General features: G+C 43.5%; 2 protein-coding genes across 9 annotated transcripts in view; one reads left to right on the top strand and one right to left on the bottom strand.

The window, feature by feature from the left end:
- Positions 1–16,064, top strand: part of pdlim7 (PDZ and LIM domain 7) — a 31,423-nt gene extending 15,359 nt beyond the window's left edge. For 3 of the 5 annotated variants that reach the window (XM_076738591.1, XM_076738593.1, XM_076738592.1), the window contains exons 4-11: positions 408–435; positions 1,360–1,556; positions 10,399–10,451; positions 10,719–10,962; positions 11,457–11,637; positions 11,860–11,980; positions 14,496–14,611; positions 14,935–16,064. In XM_076738591.1, the coding sequence (XP_076594706.1) occupies positions 408–435; positions 1,360–1,556; positions 10,399–10,451; positions 10,719–10,962; positions 11,457–11,637; positions 11,860–11,980; positions 14,496–14,611; positions 14,935–15,021 (1,027 nt within the window). In that variant the 3' untranslated portion in view covers positions 15,022–16,064. Of the gene's footprint in view, positions 1–407; positions 436–1,359; positions 1,557–4,102; positions 4,120–4,652; positions 4,695–5,202; positions 5,358–5,827; positions 5,865–6,829; positions 7,618–10,398; positions 10,452–10,718; positions 10,963–11,456; positions 11,638–11,859; positions 11,981–14,495; positions 14,612–14,934 lie in introns of those variants that run through there. The other 2 variants (XM_076738594.1, XM_076738595.1) reach the window with 2 other exon arrangements.
- Positions 16,065–16,545: 481 nt separating this feature from the next.
- The window catches only part of unc5a (unc-5 netrin receptor A), a 123,674-nt gene continuing 118,324 nt past the window's right edge, over positions 16,546–21,895 (bottom strand). For all 4 annotated transcript variants that reach the window (XM_076738587.1, XM_076738590.1, XM_076738589.1 and 1 more), the window contains one exon: positions 16,546–20,531. In XM_076738587.1, the coding sequence (XP_076594702.1) occupies positions 20,366–20,531 (166 nt within the window). In that variant the 3' untranslated portion in view covers positions 16,546–20,365. The remainder of the gene's footprint in view (positions 20,532–21,895) is intronic.

The following is a 21,895-nucleotide window of genomic DNA, read 5'->3' on the forward strand; positions in this document are numbered from 1 at the left end:
GTGTAAGGGGAGCCAGCCGGAGACAGCTCTACAGTGGAGTCCATGACAACACAAGCAGTATGAGCAAACAAGTCCAGTTCAACCCAATTATCTAAACCGCATGTTCAGATATGGAAACAAAGGTTAGAACCGAACTGTCAGGTGTAAACATCCTCGATCCAACAGCAGAATTTGCTGCTTCTTGGTTGTTGCGTATGTGTGCTCATGCAGTTTTACGACACTTTGGATAATTCTAATGGCCGTTTTCAGGGCTCTTTTATTCCTTCCTTGCAAAACAACTTAACTGTAACTTATAACTGAGGTTGCTGTGTAAGCCACTGACAATGTTATGTGTGATTTGAACTATTCGTCTTTGTGCAATATGAACTGTATGCACTAATAACTGTCCCTGTCTTTTCTTTTCACAGAGCTTTCAAAGCGGGTGGAGACCAGAAGGTAAGACCGTATTTGTCTGAAACCCTGAGCTCACCTCTGCCTGAACACTTGGATGCTTTGGCATGGTCTGCTGCTGGACTGCAGTGACATATGAATTGGAACCTTCCTTTAATCGTTGCTTACAATTGGCCTCAACATTGTGTTGTGTCACTTTGTGTTTAAATTCATCGGATTCACCTGAGTCACCTGTCAAGCTCACACAGAGTCCATGCACTGCGCATTAGCAAAGCATCAGTGAGTCCCTAAATGAGCTGTTTTCTGGATGGAGTGTCGTGAATATTGCCTTTGGAATTTTTTCCTGTGGTTCATTTTGTGATGCCTTGCACAATCCCTGATACCGGAGTAACGCTGATGCGTTTAGTTTCACTGTCAAACCCTCGAGAGCTACAGCACTTGCCCAACTGATTACAGCTTGAGTAGTACAATGGTGTCATGAACTGCTTTGTGCTGCACGCTGTTTTTAGTAAAGCAGCAGGAACATAATACTTTCACAAAGTCAGTGTTCCATTTTGAGTAGGTGTTCTTTTGCAGTCCATGCATAACACTCAGTGAGAAATCTCATTAGAGAGACATGTCAGTCAAATATGACAATTTTCTCACTTTGAGCATTTTCATTATACCAGCAGTAGCAGATTACTTTGGCCAGCTCGTGGCAGCCTGCCAACACAAATAAAATGGCTGTGTTCACACTTCTTAAGCACTTCTTCAGTGTGCAGAGAAAAGCTGGGAGGCTTTGACAGAGCCGCTCCTGCAGCCCACAGGAGTCATTTTCTATGAGAACACACTGGGCCGCGCTGGAGGCTTTCTTAACATAAAGCTTGGGATTGTGCAACAGCAGAAGGAACTTTTACCGTGTGTCGAAGATGTCTAACTGCATGTTGTGCCCACTGTGCCGCACTCTCTCCCTCTCCCACACCCTCGTAGGACTCGCTTGCTCCAGCTTCTGTTCAGCCAAAGTACTCCTTTGCCCCCAGCACAACAATTAACAAGATGGCGAGGCCATTTACAGCAGGTGGTGCTAGTGCCAGCTCAGGACCTGCTATTAAACCTGTGGCCTACTCGCCTAAACTTAACACTCCGCGCTCACAGGGCCGTGCCAGCATGCAGCAGCCACAGAATGGGTAGGTGGATAAATGTACACCATTACCTTTGGGACCACAATGGTTTTAAAATGACTCTTTCAGGATTTCCAAACTGCATTATGTTAAGAATTCAGTGTTTTGCCAAAGATTTTGTCACAGATTGAGATAAACATAACAAATGTATGCTGACTCACTGCTGAGATCAACTTAATCACTGCGCTGTCTGCCAATCGTTTAAGAAACAAGATGGCAAGCATATGGTGTCTTTTGTATAATCATATGCTATCGCTAAACACACCAGCAGTGATGAGCTGCCGTTATAGATGGTGTCATGAGAGACTCTGGCCACAGGATAATTTAGGGGGAAAAAGGAGGAGGTTGTCAGCCTTTTGTCAACACAGACCACAAAGACTTTATCATACAGACGAGAGCGAACGCTTTGTTTGCATAGCAGGTAATATTAGCTGACAATTCAAGCTGGCTTCCTCCAGCTGAAAAACCTCTACGATGGAATTTATCGGATGACGAACGCAGCTTTGCAGAGATTAGTGACGGATGTGTCACTAATCAGTCACAGTTTTGTGAAACCTGTTTTATTTTTCTCTGCTTGTGTTTAGTTTTTTTTTTTTTTTCTTGGGCCGCGGTAGAAGTTGTGATTCCTTTTCGTACGCAGGGAATTTTCTCCATTTTTCTCCTTTTGTTCCCATCGTCCTCTCTGTATGTGTGAGAAATACTAAAAAGCAAGACTTTAAAGTGTGGTGAAAAATGCATCACACCAACTCTGACCTGCAAGCCTTGAGGAATGAATCATTTGTTGTGAAACAATCCACCTCTTTAGAAGTGATTTGCTGTTTCAACAGAGGGGTTATTGACTGACTGGATAATTACTTGTATGTTCCATCTCCAGTTAGTAATACGCTGGGAAGAAAGGATTTTTAAGTCCATGACAACGCTTGGAGCTGACTCGGCGTAAACTTTGGACTACATTGTGTCTCTCAGCTTTTAAACATCAGTCCTTTCATACCTTTAATAATACACCTGATTTCATCTCTGCATTCGTGTTATCCTTAAAGTGATTTAAGTTTGTGGTAATGTCACCATCCTTTTTTATTTTTAAACAACGTGCTTGATCCTCTCCGCATTTAGCGCACTGTAGAAATTACAGGGCCCCGCAGCCAGAGGAGTCGAGATGGAAAGTCTTGATCACGGTGCATCTTCTTACTAAATTTATGAGGGAAATAAATTTTATGGGTCCAAAGTTAACATGAGCTCTTACCAGCTATAAGAACGAGCACGTCTCATATGTGGCGGTTTTATCTGGCGTGTTGGAAAAGTGAATCTTCAGTCTCGCCTCCAGAACTTCATTCCGTTTGGTTTCTGATCTTTTGGTTGTAAATTATTAAAGGAGTAAAACTTTTGCACACCTGTAGACAGACAGCAGAAGAGCAGGGGTCGTCACAACAGAACAAAAGGTTGTAAATTATTGAAAAAGAACAAAAAAACAAAAAACGGTAACTTGATTTCAAAGCTGCTGTCACTTCGGCCTTGTATTAAAATGAAGTTACTGTTCTCGTGACCAAGCTCCCGCTGTGAAGTACATTCAATAAAATCTGTGTTGTCCAGTTTTTATTTTTCCATTCGGTTTTCAGATTTTACAAGGCTTCCAGGAACGGATCAAAAAGACATTTTAAACGATCCTGAAATGGCATGAGCTGGTCTTCAAGGATAGGCCAGTCTGGTTCCTGTAATTTGGGTCACGGTAGTGGCCTGACTGCAGCCATTGGTGAGATGCGGTCTGTTGCTGTATTTAGCCTCGCTCATAAATTGTGCTGCGTTCTCACAAAGCTTTTACTGCTCTGGTACTGGATTATTTAAGCAGTCTTGCTTGCTTACTCTAGAGAGGGCTCGCACGGTTGTGAAGTTTCTCTGCAGATGGCCCAAACACATCCCTCCAGCCAATCTTTGAGAAGACGAGAGCCTAATTACGACGGTCAGCCTGCTTTTGATGAAGATGTAGTTGGATTTCTCCAGACAGCAAACAGTTTGGTGCAAACAGCACATGTCTAATGTGTCTGAGCCCGTCGTGGTGGAACAGGTTGTGTGTGATCAGGGCTTACTCTGACATCATGATGCGTCACTGCTGTGGCATTTATTGTTGTTTACAGGACATCGGAGCACATGATAAATTAGACTCGAGCGGTGCTGTTAAATTAGGCAGTGTTTTCTGTTTAGTTTTTTTTGCCAAATGCTCCAGCCATTTGCGTAACTCTAAAAGCATTTGTGCACAGATGAGGGGAGCGTCGGGCCAAAGGGTTTGTGCCAAATTGACTGAGTCATTTTGGGTCAGGGTAACAATAGATGATGTGACAGACAAACAATGCCATCTTTCTCTCACACAGCCTGGTGACAGTAACAGCATGTCTCGTGCCACTTGTTTTGCATGTTTTCTGCATCCTGCAGTGTTTTCGGTCTTCCATTGTGTCGTATATTGAAGTACTCTAGTTTTCTTTCAGTTTAGCTCAAAAGCTGCACTCTGACCCGTTTCTCTCATTTTCTGTTTTCCCTTTTTTCTGTGAACGCTGCAGATGGGAAATCCTGACAAGTTAGTATATTTCTTTTTTCATTCACAGTCCAGCACAAAGTCACATTTGCTTGTTTGCCTTTTAAACAGTCATTCACTCAATAATTCTCATCCTTTATTGCTCCGGTTCCCAACCTTTGTGTCATGTGAGCTCTGAAGACAAAGCAGTGTGGACAGATTTGTTTCTGTTATATTTAAGTAACTTAAAATCATCCAGGTGTTTACAGATGGATTAGATTAGAGCGTAGTCTGAAAGCATAAGGCTCATTCATTGAGGCTTATCTTGGAACCCCTCATTGGAGCTCCTGTCCTCAGGTTGGGAATTATGGCTCTTATACAATCCATGCAACTATGTGCTCATCATTCACCAGTTAAATTGAACCATTTCCCACCTCATTCTTTATATTGGACCATTTAATGCTACAACCAGAACACAATTAGACCTCACCATAATGTCTAAAAGCTTTTTATTCATCAAAATCTCTTCCTTTGTATTGAGTTCTCCTTCTGTCTTTCCTTTGTTAACTTCATTTGATCTTTGGTCTATTCTACAGGGCTGAAGCAACTTACTATGATGATATATACCAACAGTCCAAGTAAGGGGCAGCTGCATGCAGGCTGTGTTGTCAGCTTACTAGGTTAATATGGCCAGGCTGCAACAGAGTAGATTCAAAGATTGCGTTTACAGAACAGACAGACTCAACGATCCTAGTTCATGACTTAACGTTCATTTTCCATCCTCTGTTTCCTTGAAATGAAAAGCATGTTTTGTGCTGCTTCTTGAGTTGTTTATCAAATGAAAAGCTTTAATATCTAGGAAAATGTTTCCAGGTACTATAGTCTGACAGCTTTTCTCTGACAGTTATAAATATAATCTCTAATGTGGTAATGTCCATTTATGAGAGTTTACAGTGTACCCAGGAGAAATCTTAGTAATGGATGTCCATTAGCTCACTCACTGCGTGACCGTGATGCTGAGCATTAAGTATTGCATGATCTGCTCGGAAGGTCACCTGATCAGCCGGCTTGGTGTGAGTGGGTAGTCTCTCGGTGAGGTTGTGTTAACCTTCGCCTGCCGTGTGCTGCTGCTGGGTGTGTGTGCAGGCACGGCCTCAGGGTGGACACCCTGCCCTGCTTTATCCCCAATGACCGCAGCAAGAAGAGGCTGATCCAGGACACTGAGGACTGGCAGCCCCGCACCGGCACCACCCAGTCCCGCTCCTTCCGCATCCTGGCCCAGCTCACGGGCACCGACTTCAGTAAGTCAGGGGTCGGACCTGACGTGCTCTGTAGAGTGAGACAGCTGAGATTGATGGGTTGGGAGGGGAGGCTTCTCCTGGTAGTCAAGAGGAGGTGAAGGTGGAGCCCCGCGACTGAACGGTTGATCTGATGTGATCTGATCATAGTGAGATTGACAGCAGAGTGTGTGACACAGGAAAGGTGGATAACAGGGGTGTCCATTTTTCAGAGAGGGGCGTCAGCTGGCTGCTGTCTTCAGTGACACCTAGTTTATCACGACAGCAACAGCCTGACAGATGGACTGCACATCTAGATGTTGTTTATTACAACAGCGGCTATGTAGGGACAGCCCCATTTAATATAATGTGTACCGTTATGTGTGTACTTATCGTGTTGGAGTCGATCTGTGATCAGCTGTCTGTCCGTCAGAGCAGTAGCTGTGTGTGTGTCAGTGAGGCATGCTGATGTGTGTCTCTCCTGGATCTCTCAGTGCAGGACCCAGATGATGAAACCATGAAGAGGTCCAGGTAAAAACTTGAGTGCCATTCGTTTGAACGTGCACGCCCACAGTCACGAGTGTTTGTGCGTTCGTGTGTGGAAGCTTCAGTTTGGCAGCTATTTGAAAGAACTTTTTAAATCTACCTTTTATATGTTGTTGCTGGAGTTTTGCTGCTTTGTACTCTGGCATGCGTGGTGTGATTTGGACACGTTTTTGGTATTATTAGAATTAGAGTCTGTCTCATGAATCATGGCATGATTTTGCTTTTAAAGAGTGGTTCAGCATTGGGGGAAATGAGCTCCTCACCCTCTTGTGGGTCTTAGCATAAAGACTGGAAATGAGAAACAGGCTGGCTCTGAGCGAAGGTAACAAAATCTCTACCTGCGCCGGACGATTGCTCAGCTGCTTGAGTCTTGTCATCGCCATGAGGTTTCCAGGCATCCAGCAGAGATTCTGGGTAATGACTGTGTTCAGCCAACATGTAGTACAGCACGTAACACCCCCCCCCCCCCCCCCCGAAACCAAAGGCTCTTATTTTTACACTTTGACTTGTGTACGATTAAATAAACAAGATGGGCCATTTCTAGCAGAAAGCTTTAGAGGTGCGTTTTAGACCTTTGGAGTCAAGCTAGCAGTTTCCCACTGTTTCCAGTCTTTGTGCTAAGCTAAGCTAACCACCTGCTGGCTGTAGCTTCGTATTTAAGAGACAGAAATGAGAGTCAGTCATCTAACCCTTGGCAGGAAAGTGAATATTCTCCCAGAATGGCAAACAATTTCTTCAAGTTCAGCTTAATATGTGCCTTCCAAACCTGTCACACTTTACTCCGTCTTTACTGTTTAACCTGTTTAATTTCTCCTTCACTCTTTCACCTTTTTGTGCACTTTACTCCACTTTCCGCTCCCTCTTGTTCCTTTTCTTAAATGTTTTCTCTCCCCTACCATCTGCTTCCTTCCTATCTATCTCTGTTTCATATCTGTGCTGCCTGCCGTCAGGGAAAAGTTCCTCACTGAGATTCAGAGTCCCCGCTACGCCCGTCTGAGGGATTGGCACCACGACAGGTCTGCTCGCGCCCTCAATATCAAATCCTGAGCGACATCCTAGACGCCATGGGATTGCAGAGCCCAGCCAGAGCCTGCTAGTGATAGCCACACCGCAACGACTATGTGACAAAGACGACGAAGATAGCCGACCGTCCAATGGCAGTTAACAAATTCACCTTTCGGTTTACGGATGAGGTGAAAAAGGAGTTTGGGGGAAAAAAAGAAAAGCAAACCAAAAATAGAAGAACCATAGCCTAGATGACAAAGCCCAAAGTGGAACCTTGCATACTGAGCCTAAGTGTAAGATCTCCCTGTGAATTTCTGACTTGATGATTGCTGACAACACTGTGGATCACTGTGTCTATAGGCCTATTTTCCATTTCACACTGCGTTACTCGGAGTAAACTGGTGGGAAGGTGGGAAAGGGGGTCTCCGCAGTGGGAAGCATCTATCTGCTCTTACTCTTCTTTGACTGTGAAGTTCAGACCCTCCTTTTTGATCTGTCTGTCTCCCTCTGCCTGTTTCCCTTTATCGAGGTCCTCATCCTTTTAGAGTGTTCATTTCTGATCCCCTCATCTCGTAGGCGTCTCCAACCATTAAGAAAGAAAAGGAAGATAAATCTGTACTTTTGTTTTTTTTTTCTGCTGTCATCAAAAAATATAAAACATCTGAAAAAAGCAGCTCTTGCCTCTCTGTCCTTTCTTCTGTGTTTCTTTTCTTCTTGTTTATTCATTGTATTCAAGCTTAAAAGGACGCATCTCTTGCTATCCAAATCTTATTTCTCTTACTTGTCTTTCGTGAGCTGAGTCACAACAGTTTCTTTACTTTCCTGGGGTGTTGAACAAAAATGATTATGTAGAAGTTCTTCCGCACTCATGCAGCTCTGAATTAATGTGGGGCTTTCGCGAAGATCAGGGTTCAAGTTTACTTTTATTGCCTCAGAGAGAAAATTGTTGTGCAGTCAGGCATAAAAACAACAAATGGGCACGCACACATGAAGAAACACACAGTCGTGTAGTGCAGAGGTGCACAGTGAGGAGCCTGTAGTCAGCTGCACTTGCTTGGAATAAGAATATCCAAGAGTATTTAAAACCTAATAAAAACCCGGTCGTATTTAGAGTTAAGCTGAGTAATTGTTACAGTACAGTGTCCTTCATGAGAGAGAAAAGATCGAATCACAAGTTACACACAAGATGTTTGACCTCTTCAGCTTCATTGATTTTTATAAATATCTGCTTATTCTGAATCTGATGCAACAACACGTTTCAAACAAGTTGGGACAGCAAAAGACATTAAAAAGATTTAAATAAAAAAGTCTTGAATACGGTACAAATGTGCTTTGGCCAGGAGAAAAACGTGGCACGATTGCTTGTCACAAGGTGATATTAGCCAATAGTTTGTTATAGAAACATGTGAATGAGAAGTGCTCTGAAGTAATAATGAATTTTTTGGCAGTGTACAGTCTGTCACTTGTCACATTCAGGTTCCTGCAGAGCTGCAGCACTTCTACCTGCACACTGTGGAGGGTGACATATGTCAGTGGCTTCTTGCTCCATGTAAAATCAAAATGTGCTCCTTTCTCTGCCGGATCTCGAGCTGCCAACCAACTCGTCTGCTTTCCCCTTTGCTCAGGTCGATGCATCCCACAGGAGAGGAAGCCAAAAAAAACAACAACAAAAAAAAAAAAAAGCAGGTGAAAATCTGAGGTGTAAAGAGTAAACAGGAAATGTCAAGGAAATGCTCCATGGGGTGCAGCATGTCCAAAACTCTAAGTCAAAGGCATAAAAAAAAAACCCCTCCTGTCTGCCCAGGCTGCGATGCAGGAATTGTGCACCTGAATCACACTGAGCCTCTCACTGAGCAGATGGGGGAGGAGGATGTTGAAAGCAGTGAAAATGTCAAGAAAACATGATCCAGGCTGCTCTAGGTGGGAATAAACCGCTGTAGAGGATGTACTCCAATTTGCACCCGCAACCTTCACCACAGTGAGGTGCAGCCAGACAAACCTCTCAAAGGTGTGCGAGAAGTCGGTGCCTCTGGCCTATTGTCATGTAGGGCAGCACGGCGGGGAGTTTAGCTGGTGCTGCTGTTGTTTACCAGGATGTTTTTTTTTTTTTTGTGAGTTGTTAGGTGGGGTCCCAGAAGGCAGGCTTGCTAGTGTGTGGGGTGGAGGGTGGCTGACCCAGGGTCTGTATGTCAAACAGGCTGAAACAGGATTGTTCTGTCCCTTGTTTGACCCAGCTGCCAGAGATCCCCTCACCCAGCCTCCTCTCTCTTTTTCTCTCTGTTTTGCTGTGATTTCTTTCCAAAAATCTCCTGGTACAAGGAGGGAGGGGGGGGGGGGGGGGGTCTTACATTTCTTTAATTTAGAAAGATTTAACTTCCCCACTGTCACCAGCCCTGCAAGCCATCTTCTCGCTACTGCAAGGGGATTTAATGTCCTTTCTTATTCGGAGTATGCTGAAAAATCGCAGGCTGTTTTTCTTTTTCTTCTTGCTTGATAGCTCCCAGCTGTGAGTCTCTAACTTCTCCTACCTCTCTAACTTCTTGTGTTTACTTGTTTGGCTACATAAGGAGTATAATTGATAGGCAGACTTAACCTGATACAGGCGATGCTATAGAGCAAGGCTGCCGGAGTGTAATTCATTTCACATTTTCTTCTTTCTCTTTGCAAATGAGAAATGATTTCATCATCTTTCATTAGTGTATTGTAGATGCCACACTTGATGATGTAAACACGATAGATGCCTAAGGCTGTGTTATATTTTTTCCCAAGATAAGACGTCTCCAGAGCTCACTGTCTTGGCTCAGAAGTTGTTTTTCCGTCTCAGTCATGGTTTGAAGATTTTCTGAATATAGTGACGCTTGCTGCGGGTAACAGAACTTTGAAATGTAGAAACAACTCTTTATTTCAACACTTCTGCACATGCAGGCTTGAAGCATAACTCCCCTGCATCCAAATCTGACAGCGTAACGTGCGTTGAGTTTCTCTAACTTTGCCTGTGAGTGACGTCCATCAATCCGTGACGCCTGGGTCTCTTATTGCTCTCATTAGAGCCGTCAGTGGCTTTTGAATCATTCAGATGCAGAGCGAAAGCGGCTCTACTGAATGCGCACCGCGGTGTCTGTTGTTCAGCATTGATCAGTTGAATTACATGATTGATTTTGTCTCACAAAGGCTTGCGTGATCATGTAAAGTGGCCCGCAAATCAATTCAAATTTTGGTAAAGTGCATTTTCTTGAATATTAACCTGAATCTGTGACAGTGAAGCAGTTTGTCTTTCCACAACAGGTGAGCAATCCATGCTGCCTGTTGATCCAGATTAATTTTAATGATGATGACGCTTATGATCACTCACACAGAGGGCAATCTGTGGCACAATGTAATGAGACAGCCATGGTTGCTGATATCCAAACATGACATGTCATTGAGTAGTAACCATGGTTACTGAGGTGTGTGTGTGTGTGTGTGTGTCTACGTGTGTGTGTACCTTCTCTAATTAGTCATTGTCTCCCCACAGCCTTGAGCCAACTCCCTCACCTGCCAAGGCCCAGGCAGCAGATAAACCAGATGGTGAGTTTCTGCTCCTGCTGATGCGTAAAAGAACCCCAGCAGCATCCAGTCGAGGTTGTGCTAATAGATTCTTATTAAGTGTCAATAAATGAACGTCAGCAGTAGCAACGTGACACGCAAAGCTGTCATGGCATGCATCTACTGGGAGCCTGTATATTCCATAAAAGTGTCCCCATCCTGTTGCGAAATTGTTCAAAGTCACAGCCAAGTTTTTCTAAGTGCTGTAGTTCCAAACCAAATCACCCTGTTTTTTTCTTTCTGGCCCAGGCTCCAAGACTGCAGCTGCTGCAGCCGGCAGTTCAGGTCCTTCCTCTCGACCACCGTGGGTCACCGACCCTAATTTCGCCGACCGCTTTCGGCCAGACAAGACCAGCACCGTCGTGACCCAGCACCAGCAGCCGGCCCAGCCGACGCCTATGCAGAACCGCAGCTCCATCCTGCAGGCAGCGCAGCAGGCACCCGAGGACAGCGGGAGGACCCCGCTGTGTGGCGCCTGCAACAAAATCATAAGGTGAGATGGCACCGCCACATCGATGGTGACAGTTTAATTCATTTTGCCAGCACAAAATGCTCTCAATGTTTGCACATTTCAGAGTGCTGTTAGAGAAATGACGCATCATTTAGGTTAATATAGATGATGACAGACTGGATGTCTGCAGTCAGCATAATTAACACAGTTTGGAGACATCCTGTTTTCAGTGGAGACAAGCGTTATGCTGACTTTGAAATAATTTAAATCTCATTTCACACACTTCACAGATAATAGAGAAACCTTAGTTCCTATTCTGGTTACTCCTGCGAGCTGTTTTTCTGCAAGTGAAGGTGAAAGTTCTTAGTCGAACTGAAAGCATGCCTCCGGTTTTTGTTCACATTTCAGAAAAGGAGCTGACATTTCTGTTGGACCTGGCCTTGTTTTCCCTCTTTAAGTAGAAAATGATATAGCAGATTTTGATAATGCCTGATGTGCTGTTGAAGTGTGCATGTATATGTGTGTGTGTTTTCCAGGGGTCGGTACCTGGTGGCGCTGGGACGTTCTTGGCACCCGGAGGAGTTTACATGTTCACAGTGCAAGACGGTCCTGGATGAGGGGGGCTTCTTCGAGGAGAGAGGGTCTGTGTACTGCACCCAGTGCCACGATAACCGATACGCTCCAAACTGCGCTAAGTGCAAAAAGAAGATCACAGGGGTGAGAGCCGCTCTGTTGAGTTTAGCAAAATCAAAAACACAAACCAGGAACACGGAAGGGTTTCTGACCAGGAGAGACATTTGAACGCATGAAAGGGGGCTGCCGTTTGAAAGTTATTCTGTGATTCCTCTGTACAAGATGCATGTAGGCTCCCCCGCACTTCAGTAACTGCAGCTAAGCTGAAAATACAAAGATTTACAGCCCTTTTCTCCCTTTTATCAGGAAATCATGCATGCTCTGAAGATGACCTACCATGTTCAGTGTTTCAAGTGTGCCGCCTGCAAGACTCCCATCAGGAACCAAGCCTTTTACATGGAGGAGGGTGAACCCTACTGTGAGAAAGGTGAAAAGCTGTTACAGCCATGCAAACTGTTCAAAACTTCAAAATAGAACCATCCATCATTTGCAAAATGATCTCTGCTCATGACAACAGTCTTATGAAGTGTTCCTGAGCTCATGTGGTAATCTCCTTTATACAGTCATGTGTTCACAAAGTGGTGAACGACCCTTTCATACCCAATCATGATGCTCTCACCTGTTACCAATGAACCTTGTTACCTGCTGAATAATCCAAACAGGTGTTTTTGGAGCGTTCCACAATTTTCCCAGTCTTTAGTTGTTCCTGTCCCAACTTCTTTGAAACATGTTGCTGCATCAAATTCAGAATAAGCAGATATTTACAAAAATCAATGATGAGGTCACGCATTAAATAGATTGTATTGTTTCCCGGCCTCTCGCCCGTTGACAGCTGGGATAGGCTCCAGCCCCCCCGCAACCCCGAAAGGGATAGTCGGTATAGAAGATGATTGAATGAATCTTAAAAGAATGGAGCTTTTTGGGACGGTCCAAAGTAGTTAAACACTGTAGTGTATTGAGGACTAGATTCCAACTTTGACACAGAAACATACATTATTCTTACCCTGGTCTGCTACTTTCACGCTAATCATGATAATGATACCAGCAAGACTATCTGCAGTGTAAAGCATGGGGTAAGATGTGTTTCAAAATGAAATGAAATTGATAATTACCTGCATGAATCTGACGCTTATTAATGGTAGATTAGTCGTTTCCAAACACACTCAACACCTGCAAACCATCACAAGCTCCCATCACATGCGTCACAGTAACTGTGAGCCATAATAATAATGAAGATGTTAAAACATCAGCATATTGTAACAGAGGTGAATGTTGTTAAATCAGCTCTCTGAAAGTTTAGATTGACTGTCCTTTCACTCGAGGACTGCTTTTCTCTCATTCATACTTGATAATACAACTTTTGCGGCCTCACATTATTGAGGCTTCATGAGGGCATCTCCAAGGTGAGAAATCATCTGCTGGAAACAAAAAGAAACATCACATGAATGTGGTTTCTAGCAGCAGCAGTGGCCTCCTGAATAGGCAGTGACATCCACAGACACACGCAGTTTAAAAAGAGAATGGAAGTCTGAACCTGAAGTAAAGGCAGGCGGGGTTTAAAGATCATGCCTTAGCAGAAAATATGAAACAGTGGCTAAAGGAAAAGCATGCTGAAAATCCTCAGCGAGTGTGCAGATTGATTAGTTCCAGTGCCAACTGAGAACATCTCAACCAATGTAAGACCCCCTGTAACTTTACGCAGGGATCAAGCCTTTCATGTTTATCGTAAATCTGCGCCGGGCCCCACGAACGGAGGGGGCACTGACATCATGATCGAGCTTACGTGACGGAAGATGTCAAATCTTCTTACTTTAAATGGATGCCGTAGCTAAGCGTGCTGCTGTTCAGGGATCAGAACAGAAGCTGCGGTGCAAAACCAGGGAAATGCCGAGCGCATTTCATGAAAAAGTTGTTTCTCTTGAAAAAAAAAAAAGGAAAAATGTCTCACAGCGTCCCCTCTCCAGTTATGCTTGAATCATTTCCATATGTTTTGATCAAGCTATTTGTACTACATCCCATTGTTGTATTATTGCTGTGGGGTTTGGCACGGGCCGACATCATGAATCTTCTGCCGTGCACCACAGTCAATCATAAAGTGTGATGTTTTCATCTGCTGTAATCTATTTAGCTCCAGTTTACTTCATACAATTCTCTATTGGATTTTATGAATGGTGTGTGCTCTTCTATTATGCTGTAAATGATTTAGCAGGGCGCCGTGTTTCTCTCTCACTGCTGAGGCTCTGACGTGGATCACTGCTTTATCAGAGGCGAAGCCAGAACCTGAGTACTCATACTCTGAATAATGCCTTTAGCTCTGATAAACATTGTGCTGCCTCAGCATCTTTCAGGGATTCTGCAGCTCTCACCCACTCGCTCTTGAGAAGCGGCATTATAACCTGACACTTTCCCCAGAGTCCCTGTGATGAAAGAGACTGGCAAAATCCAGTTAAGTATCTGGAGAAATTTCCCCTCATCCTAATCCCTCCCTCACACTCTGGAAAGGCACTAATGTACAGTGGGTGGACAAAATAACGCAAACGGCAAAGTATCAAATACCCAATGAGGAGAGGAGCCGACATTTGGCTTCAAAACAGCTTTATCCATCTTTATTGCCGTCATTCAGGTCCTTAAGTGCATGTGTGTGTCTGTGTGTCTGTGTGTGTGTGTGTCTGTGTGTGATTACTCCTCTTCAAGAGGAAAAGCCTCCAGTTCTTTAAAAGATGAAAGAGGTGGAAACCTATTTCACACTCTGTGCTCCAGAACATCCTATAAAGGTTAAGTGATGTTTACCTATGGTGATCGTGGAGGCCATGGAGGATGCTTGACCTGATCTGGGCGATGATAAAAGCTCTTTTGGATTTATTTTGTTATGTTATTCCTTTGGTTATCTCACACATCGCTGCTGCTCACCACCACTCCTCCCATCCCCTTTCTCTCTGCAGACTATGAGAAGATGTTCGGCACCAAATGCCATGGCTGTGACTTTAAGATTGATGCCGGGGATCGGTTTCTGGAGGCCTTGGGCTACAGCTGGCACGATACGTGCTTCGTCTGTGCTGTAAGTCATTTTGATTGATATGGCTCCCTGCGGGGCTCTCTTTGCCCCATCCCATCTCACAATGCCACCTGAAAAATCTGCCTCCATCTTTGGACCTCGAGCTTCTCCCTCCTGTCACCTGCAGTCAATCACTCTCTCCGTCTCCTTTTTCACACTGTGAAGAAAACTGAAAGTAAATGCAGTCAAGTAAATAATCTGTGCAGGCTCTGGCCAGTAGAAAACTGTGTAAATTCACATTGGCAATGTTATGGTCTGATATCTACTCTGCCCTGGTTTCCCCAATCTGTCTGTCTCTGCCTGTCTCTCTCCTTTCATCTTTAAAGCTCTGCCAAATCAACCTGGAGGGGAAGACGTTCTACTCGAAGAAGGATAAGCCCCTGTGCAAAGGCCATGCCTTTGCTCCAGTGTGAGCGAGCGAGCGAGCTTCATCTTCAGAGGAAGGAGCGCTCCTCTCTCTCCCTCCTCTTTACCGCCCTGCAGCACACTCTGCATCTCTCCAACCACACACCTAGTTAAAACTCTGTCTTTTTCCTATCCTGCAGACTTTGTTTCCTATATTTGAGGCTTAATGTTAGCGTCATGCACTGTTACTCCACTGTGCTGTTAGGACAGCTCAAATGTTACTGCCTGTAATACCAAATGCTGTGTTGTATAACTGGAAGTAGTCAAGGAATTATTTCATGCCATCACTAACTTGTTTACTTTGAAGTCATTTTCAGATTGGACGGTGAAAATGCAGCTCATCTAGATTTAATCGTACCTGTTAGTGAAAAACCCTCACGGCTCTACTAATCTCCTCCTTGTTCAGTCTGAAGATAGATCAAGTCAGTATCTTCCAAGTTGGAGGAGTCACTTAGCCTCTAATAATCCCACATGTACTGTACTGATCTGCCACTGCTCCTGCACTAAGTGTAGAGAAGTGGTGGCCCCATTCAGGACCCCGACCCACTCACCGACTCTTCCTGCAGTGCCTATTAAAGTAATGGGGGTCCAGTGAAGCAGAAAAAGGGGGTGTTCTATTTCTGCCTGACTGGACCCCTGCACCTCTCCACAGAAGCACTAACCGCTTTACTTTTCACTTTAGCAAATCAGAGCACACACTGCGGTTAATAACTGTAATTTTGAGTCATGTAATAATCTGTAATTGGTCCAGTTTTAATAGTCCCAGATGTGGGTGACAGAGAAAGTGGCGTTATAGTTTTAAAATGTTTCACACTCCTGAGATGAGGGGATTTGTCAAAGCGTTGACAGTATCATTTATCAGACGTTTTAATGTAAGAAAAAAACCTCAAAGGGTGATTTTGTCCCTCATGTTCCAATGATGTTGTGAGTGTTCCTTCGAGTACTTTCAAGCCGTGGTTTATTATGTATTTATATTGCTTCAGAATGGGCCTGTAAGTGTTGTTTTTATAGCTGCTGGACGTTTCAAATAAAATTAATCAGTGATGCCACATGTTAGGACTGATCACTGGGCTGAAGTGTATCTGAGGTGAACCCATCTGTAAGATTCTCCATTGGCTGATGTTTGCACTGCCTTTGCTCTCACCAACACCTGCTCCCTAACAACAGACCTTTCTAATGCTTTGTTTGGAGGACAATAAGAGCTAAAAATGAAGCTTCACACAAACAGAAACCCCAGTGAATCCCTACAGTGTTCCAGCTGTAGACAAAAATGACAGTATCCTTCAGTCACCTGAACTGGTTGAGTTAGGAGGGCTCACGATAACAATGGTATCACCATACTGGACACATTGCAAGACAATTGTCTACAATTCAGTGTAACTGAAGAGAAAATACTCATTTTTAACCAGCCTTTATGCCAACTATGTCAGCCTGATTAACCATATTTACCAATTTATGGTCAGAGTGAAGTTGAGAGTTTGAAGCTTAACCTATAACACTGAGCACATGTATAGTTAAAAAAGATCCAGTCCTTGATTTAACAATATATAATTTATTTACAACAATTTCAGGTTGAATTACTATACATACCTTTCTGAAATGTCATAGATATATATATACATAAGGCCAAGTAAATACTTGAAAGCACTTAGAAACGAATTTCCAAAATTCTACCCACAAATCCATATCATTGTCCAAAAAAGTACAGAAAATCTCCCTTAGCAGAAGTTTTTCCATTGCCACAAAAGTTTTGACAACAATTTACATTGACGATAAGGAACACAAAAGGTTAAAAAAAACCGAAACAAACAAACAAAAAAAAAGGATTATACAATTGCATAAGCGCTGTGGCATGTAATAAATACAGCATTTTTGACTTGCAGAAAGGCAAGGAACATTGAATCAAGGAACTAAATAGAAAAACCATTCACAAGTACAGAAGTCTACTATTTCAAAAAGAAAACAGGTCAGTCAGAGTGACGGGGAATTATGCACACACCCAGTCTCTCTCTCACACACGCGCGCACACACACACACACACGTCCTTGACACTGAATAGTAATGAGTGACACAAAAAGTACAGCTGTGAGATGAAGCTGTTTGCTCCCCGTAACTCAGGGGGTAAACTTAAACCCTTGAACGAAGCATTTATGTCACTGACACGAGTCTTGCACACAACTATCAGGCCCAGATCTCACCATGAAGGGAACTGAACTCATCACACACACACACACAGAGTAGTTGCAGATTTGTTAGATTTGTTGGACAAGTTAGATGTGAAGATAGATGCTGAACATCCTGGCGGCTGGTGAATTACATTACTGAAATGTGCTTAGACAACACATCCAAGACAATGACAGGGGTGATAGAGTTTCACACACAGTCTGACTGTACAACTGCCATGGCTCATCGAAACATGCTGCGTCAACACTGGCTCGTCAGTGTCCGAGAACCGATGTCCTCAATCAGCCTCCGCGCAGTCCCAATGTGGTGATTTACTGAGCATTAGTGACTACTTCCACCTTGTGTTTAAATGCTTACAGTTAGAGAAATCATCAGGTAGACATATGCAGAGTAAGGACGAACAAAATATGTATAGAAACTTCCTGTAAAACGGTCTCTAAACCCTTAACACTGCAAAAAGTCTTCACTGCTAGATCGCCAAAGAACAGTATATAGGCAAACACGTCACGGTTTAGACTTGACAAATGCTGCGCCAGTTAAGTGTCTTTTTTTGGCTTCATATTAAAATATAATTTACATTTCTTTACAAAGTGGTAAAATAAACTGACACATATCACTGCTTGAACAAACAGCATTAACTTGCCTCAGAGACGAAAGCGAACAAATGAGATAAAGAGGTGATTTGCAGTTCAGAAGAGACAGCGACTCTGACTTATTCTATGCTAGCTGCAAGTAAAACAATGGCGAAACAATATTGAATGGATACAACATGAGGATGTAGTGGCCTCAAATGATACTCAGAAAACTTTGGTTACCAATTCTGCTGATATACAGTATGCAAAGTGACAGCACACGGCTGATATAGAAAAAGTATTTACATATTACACGTGACGGTGATTCATTTCGACGTGAAATGACTTCTTTAAGGTGATATCGCCGAAAGGATCTCGATCCAAGGGTTTCATAAAGGGACTAAAACAAAGTTCAAATTTGATTTCATGGCATCTCCACATCAAATAGCACAGGGGTTCGTAAAAACGTGTTGGTCAAGAGGAGGCGTGTTTCGTAGGATGGGAAAGAGCTAACGGGTGCCGAGATGCCACACAAATACAATGGAACTTCTAGGACTTAAAAAAGGAAGAGGAGAAAGACGCGCTCCCCCCCCCCACAACGAGGAAACATAAATGTACATTCCAAATATCTGACAATCATAAAAGAGGCTCCAGGTGGTGTTAAAGGTCGAAGCCACAGGAGCTGGTAGGATGGGCTGTGCTGACTGCTTGAATAAGAAGGGACTCAATGGAAAGGGGCTCTCTTTACAACTTTAACAGACGACTTCACATGCAACCCTGAGGCAGACGGAGAGAGGACTATGGCTAGTTTGGGATTGCTCACACATTGTCAAAGAATAATTACTGGACCACTGGACTTTAGAGATACTGTGTGTATTTCTTGTTGCCTGACCAGACACATCCATTACTACTAATATTAAACAAACAGTGTAAATTAATGCAAAGTAGCAAAATATGAGAAGCAAGTGCGTAGTTGCAGTTTCTGATTTGTTGCATGACTCTGCTGGATCATTTTTGCCACTCTGGCTAGAAAAAAGAAGACAAAAAAAAGAAAACCTTTCAAAGCATCTTTTGTGAGCAGAGGCGTGACATTATGTATAAGCCACTGGTTCTGTGAGAGACAGGCGTTTCTCTGATGTGGAAATACTGCTTGCCACACAGTAAATATAGAATTCCCACCAACATTGCTTTATGAATTATAAAAACAAAGCTGCACAGCTACCCTTTTGGTGTGAGTAACCTGGTAAAGATTTTGATTTGATTTGTTGTCAGATCTTGTGTGGGAAAGTGCTCTGCATTATTCATACGGGATAATAACCCTCTTGGCCATGCTTTTATGTTAAACATCCTCTCTGCTACAGAATCGATGTAATCAGGAGGAAAATGTCGTTTTAGAAATGAGCATCGATGACATTCAGTGTTCACATATATGCAGCTGGGATGCCTTTCGGCCCTATGGCTCCTTCATTAGCTGTGGAACTCGAAACAGAAAAATGCCACGATGAACGCTTGGGGTAAGAAAGTGGACGGTTCAGAATCACAGGCTTTCCATAGAGATGGCTTCTGAAGTATGACTTTAGTGAAGATATTACTCACTCCTCCCTCAAAAAAAGTTCAAAGCATCCAAACCCCACATATATTGATTCAGAAGCAGGAAAGCTGCGAAGCGTCTTGCAGAATCAAGATGTCAAGATGTTACATTCACAGTAGTGATACCGGCTGGACTTAAAAAAAAAACAAAAAAACACACACACAAACAAGATGAGACGGGGTTTTGGGCCTCTGACATACAATCTATTTTAAACCTGCAAGTCCAGGATGTGCTACAAGCCGTCTATGTGTGTGTGTGTGTGTGTGTGTGTGTGTGTGTGTGTGTGTGTGTGTTTTATGAAAGTGATAACGACACGTATGAGACGCACATCTGTAGAGTGGGACTGGGCTTGGGGTTGGCCGGGAGGGGACGCTCGCAGACCCTGGTGACCTTGTTGAAAATGTGCTCAGTGTCTGAGATGATGTCATGTAGCAAACTTGCCAGTTGCATATGTGGCCTGTTCTCTTGAACCTGAAAGGACCGGCACCTTTTGTCACATCCCTTTTTATTTCATACAGTTTTCTAGGTTCAGAAATGATTCAGTGAATTTGCAATAGTGGCCATTTGTAATAGCATTACGTTTGCATATTGCTCCTTACTAGCCTTAAGTGGGCTAATTATATAAAAGGCATGAAGTTAATTTAATGTCATCTTTAAAGTAGAACCATGGTGTGGAACAATTTAACTTCAATCTTTGATGGAAAATAAAGTTGTTTTTTTTTTTTTTTTTTTTTTTTTTACTGAGTTCCTGGATACATTTCCCCAAACACCCAGACGCTTCCTTTCCCCTCATTTGGTCTGTTTAAAGATTTTTACTCTGTTCGGTGGGAACTAGGGACTCACTCCAACATAAACTCTTTACTATCGTCTGAAGTGAAGAAGAGGGACATTGGGACAGCTCTGCTCTTCGATTCCAGCTGCAGTTATTGTTGGGTTTTTTTTTTGTTGTTTGTGTTTGTGTGTTCTGTACTTTTCCTCTGCACCAGTCTCTTCCCCTTTTCTAGGTTAGCACTCGCCATCAGAGACCAGGAATATCATGGCTTCCTGTTTGCCAATGTCAGCCATGACTGTGGCCAGCTGGTTGATGTTGCCGCTGTGGAAATGTTGTGCCTCCCACAGGTCCAGGATCACAGAGGTTGGGCTCGCTTTGGATGCAAAGAAACTCATGTGTCTGCAGAGAGGGGAGCACAAAAATAACAGTGAGGACGAGACATTTTTATGAAATCAAGCCACGCGCACATATCAAAACAGTCTCTCATTTGCTGCACACCAACGGAGTCTGAGGAAAAGCTTTTCAGCCGGTATTTTATTGTGCTGCTGCTGCTTCTTCTGACTCTGTCAATGTCAGCTTTTATTGTGTTTTATTGCTACATTCACATATGCTGTGTTGGAGCACTGAGCAACAAAATGATAAAAGGTGTAAGAACACATTGTAGCTGTTGAAACTTCCATCAAATACAAAATCAGAGGCAATTTTCATTTGAAGCTTAAAAGCATAAGCCTCATTCCTCTTTATTTGATGTTGAAATTGGCCCAAAATCCCCATATAGTAAATCCTACATGGACTTTTCTCTGTTAAGTCGGAAGTGACCTTTTCCATTTTGGGAGCAGAACCTTTACGATCAAACCCAATCAATGACAACAAAGCAGTGGCCCCAGCCAGCTGTATATTTGATGTTGAGTGGGACCCTGATCCCTGCAGCACCCGAAGATGCTTGTTTGGTTTAATGGTCTTTTTCTGTTCTCCAAATGTCTGGGGCCTTAACTGTTATGTAGAGCACACACGACATTAAGAAAAGAGAACAGCGTCAACTCTTCGCACGGGGGGGTGGGGGGGTGGTTGTCGTGTGGGTGTTTTTTTGCTGAGGAGGGGGTGAGACGGGAGGTCCTTTTCACCTTGAGAAAGGTCAGACGGAGTTCATTTCTTCCTCATATCTTCTGTTTATCTTTTGAAGCCTTCTGTGGTGGTTGGAAACACGGCTGCTCTGGCAGAGCACTGAGAACACAGTGTCACTCTTCTATTTTGAGTCAATTGGATTTTATAGCGCACGCAGCCTTCCCCCCGCGTCGGGAGAGCACAACAAAGCGGAGTGGTGGTCAAAAAAATTGTCTGGGAACAAACCTTTGTGTCATTATTCAGATAAAGAAGACAGAGCTTAGCGTCCGACGTGTCAGTCCTGCTTATTCACCTCGCCGTGTGAAACACGAGCTTATCTTGTATGGCTCAGACACAGCCGTTTGCACAGTCTTAGGAGAGAAAGATCAAATAAAAGGTTCTTGGCATTTTAAGTTTTATTGATTGGTCCCGTTCCGCTCAGTCTGAACACTTTACACACACAGAAACAAACACCGAAATAACAGCATGAGAGAATGCCAAGAAGCCGCTGCCTTTTCAGGAAAACATGTTGTTAAGGACAGATCAAACAACAGAGCGGTTGTTCCTTCCTAAGGCCTAAATGAGAATTGATTATGTTGAGCAAAACATTGCTAGTTAAACCTGCGGTGCATCAATTCAATTTGTGATTAATTGGGGTA

This window comes from Chaetodon auriga, chromosome 9 (assembly GCF_051107435.1).
Source record: "Chaetodon auriga isolate fChaAug3 chromosome 9, fChaAug3.hap1, whole genome shotgun sequence".
In the NCBI taxonomy this organism is placed as follows: Eukaryota; Metazoa; Chordata; class Actinopteri; order Chaetodontiformes; family Chaetodontidae; genus Chaetodon; species Chaetodon auriga.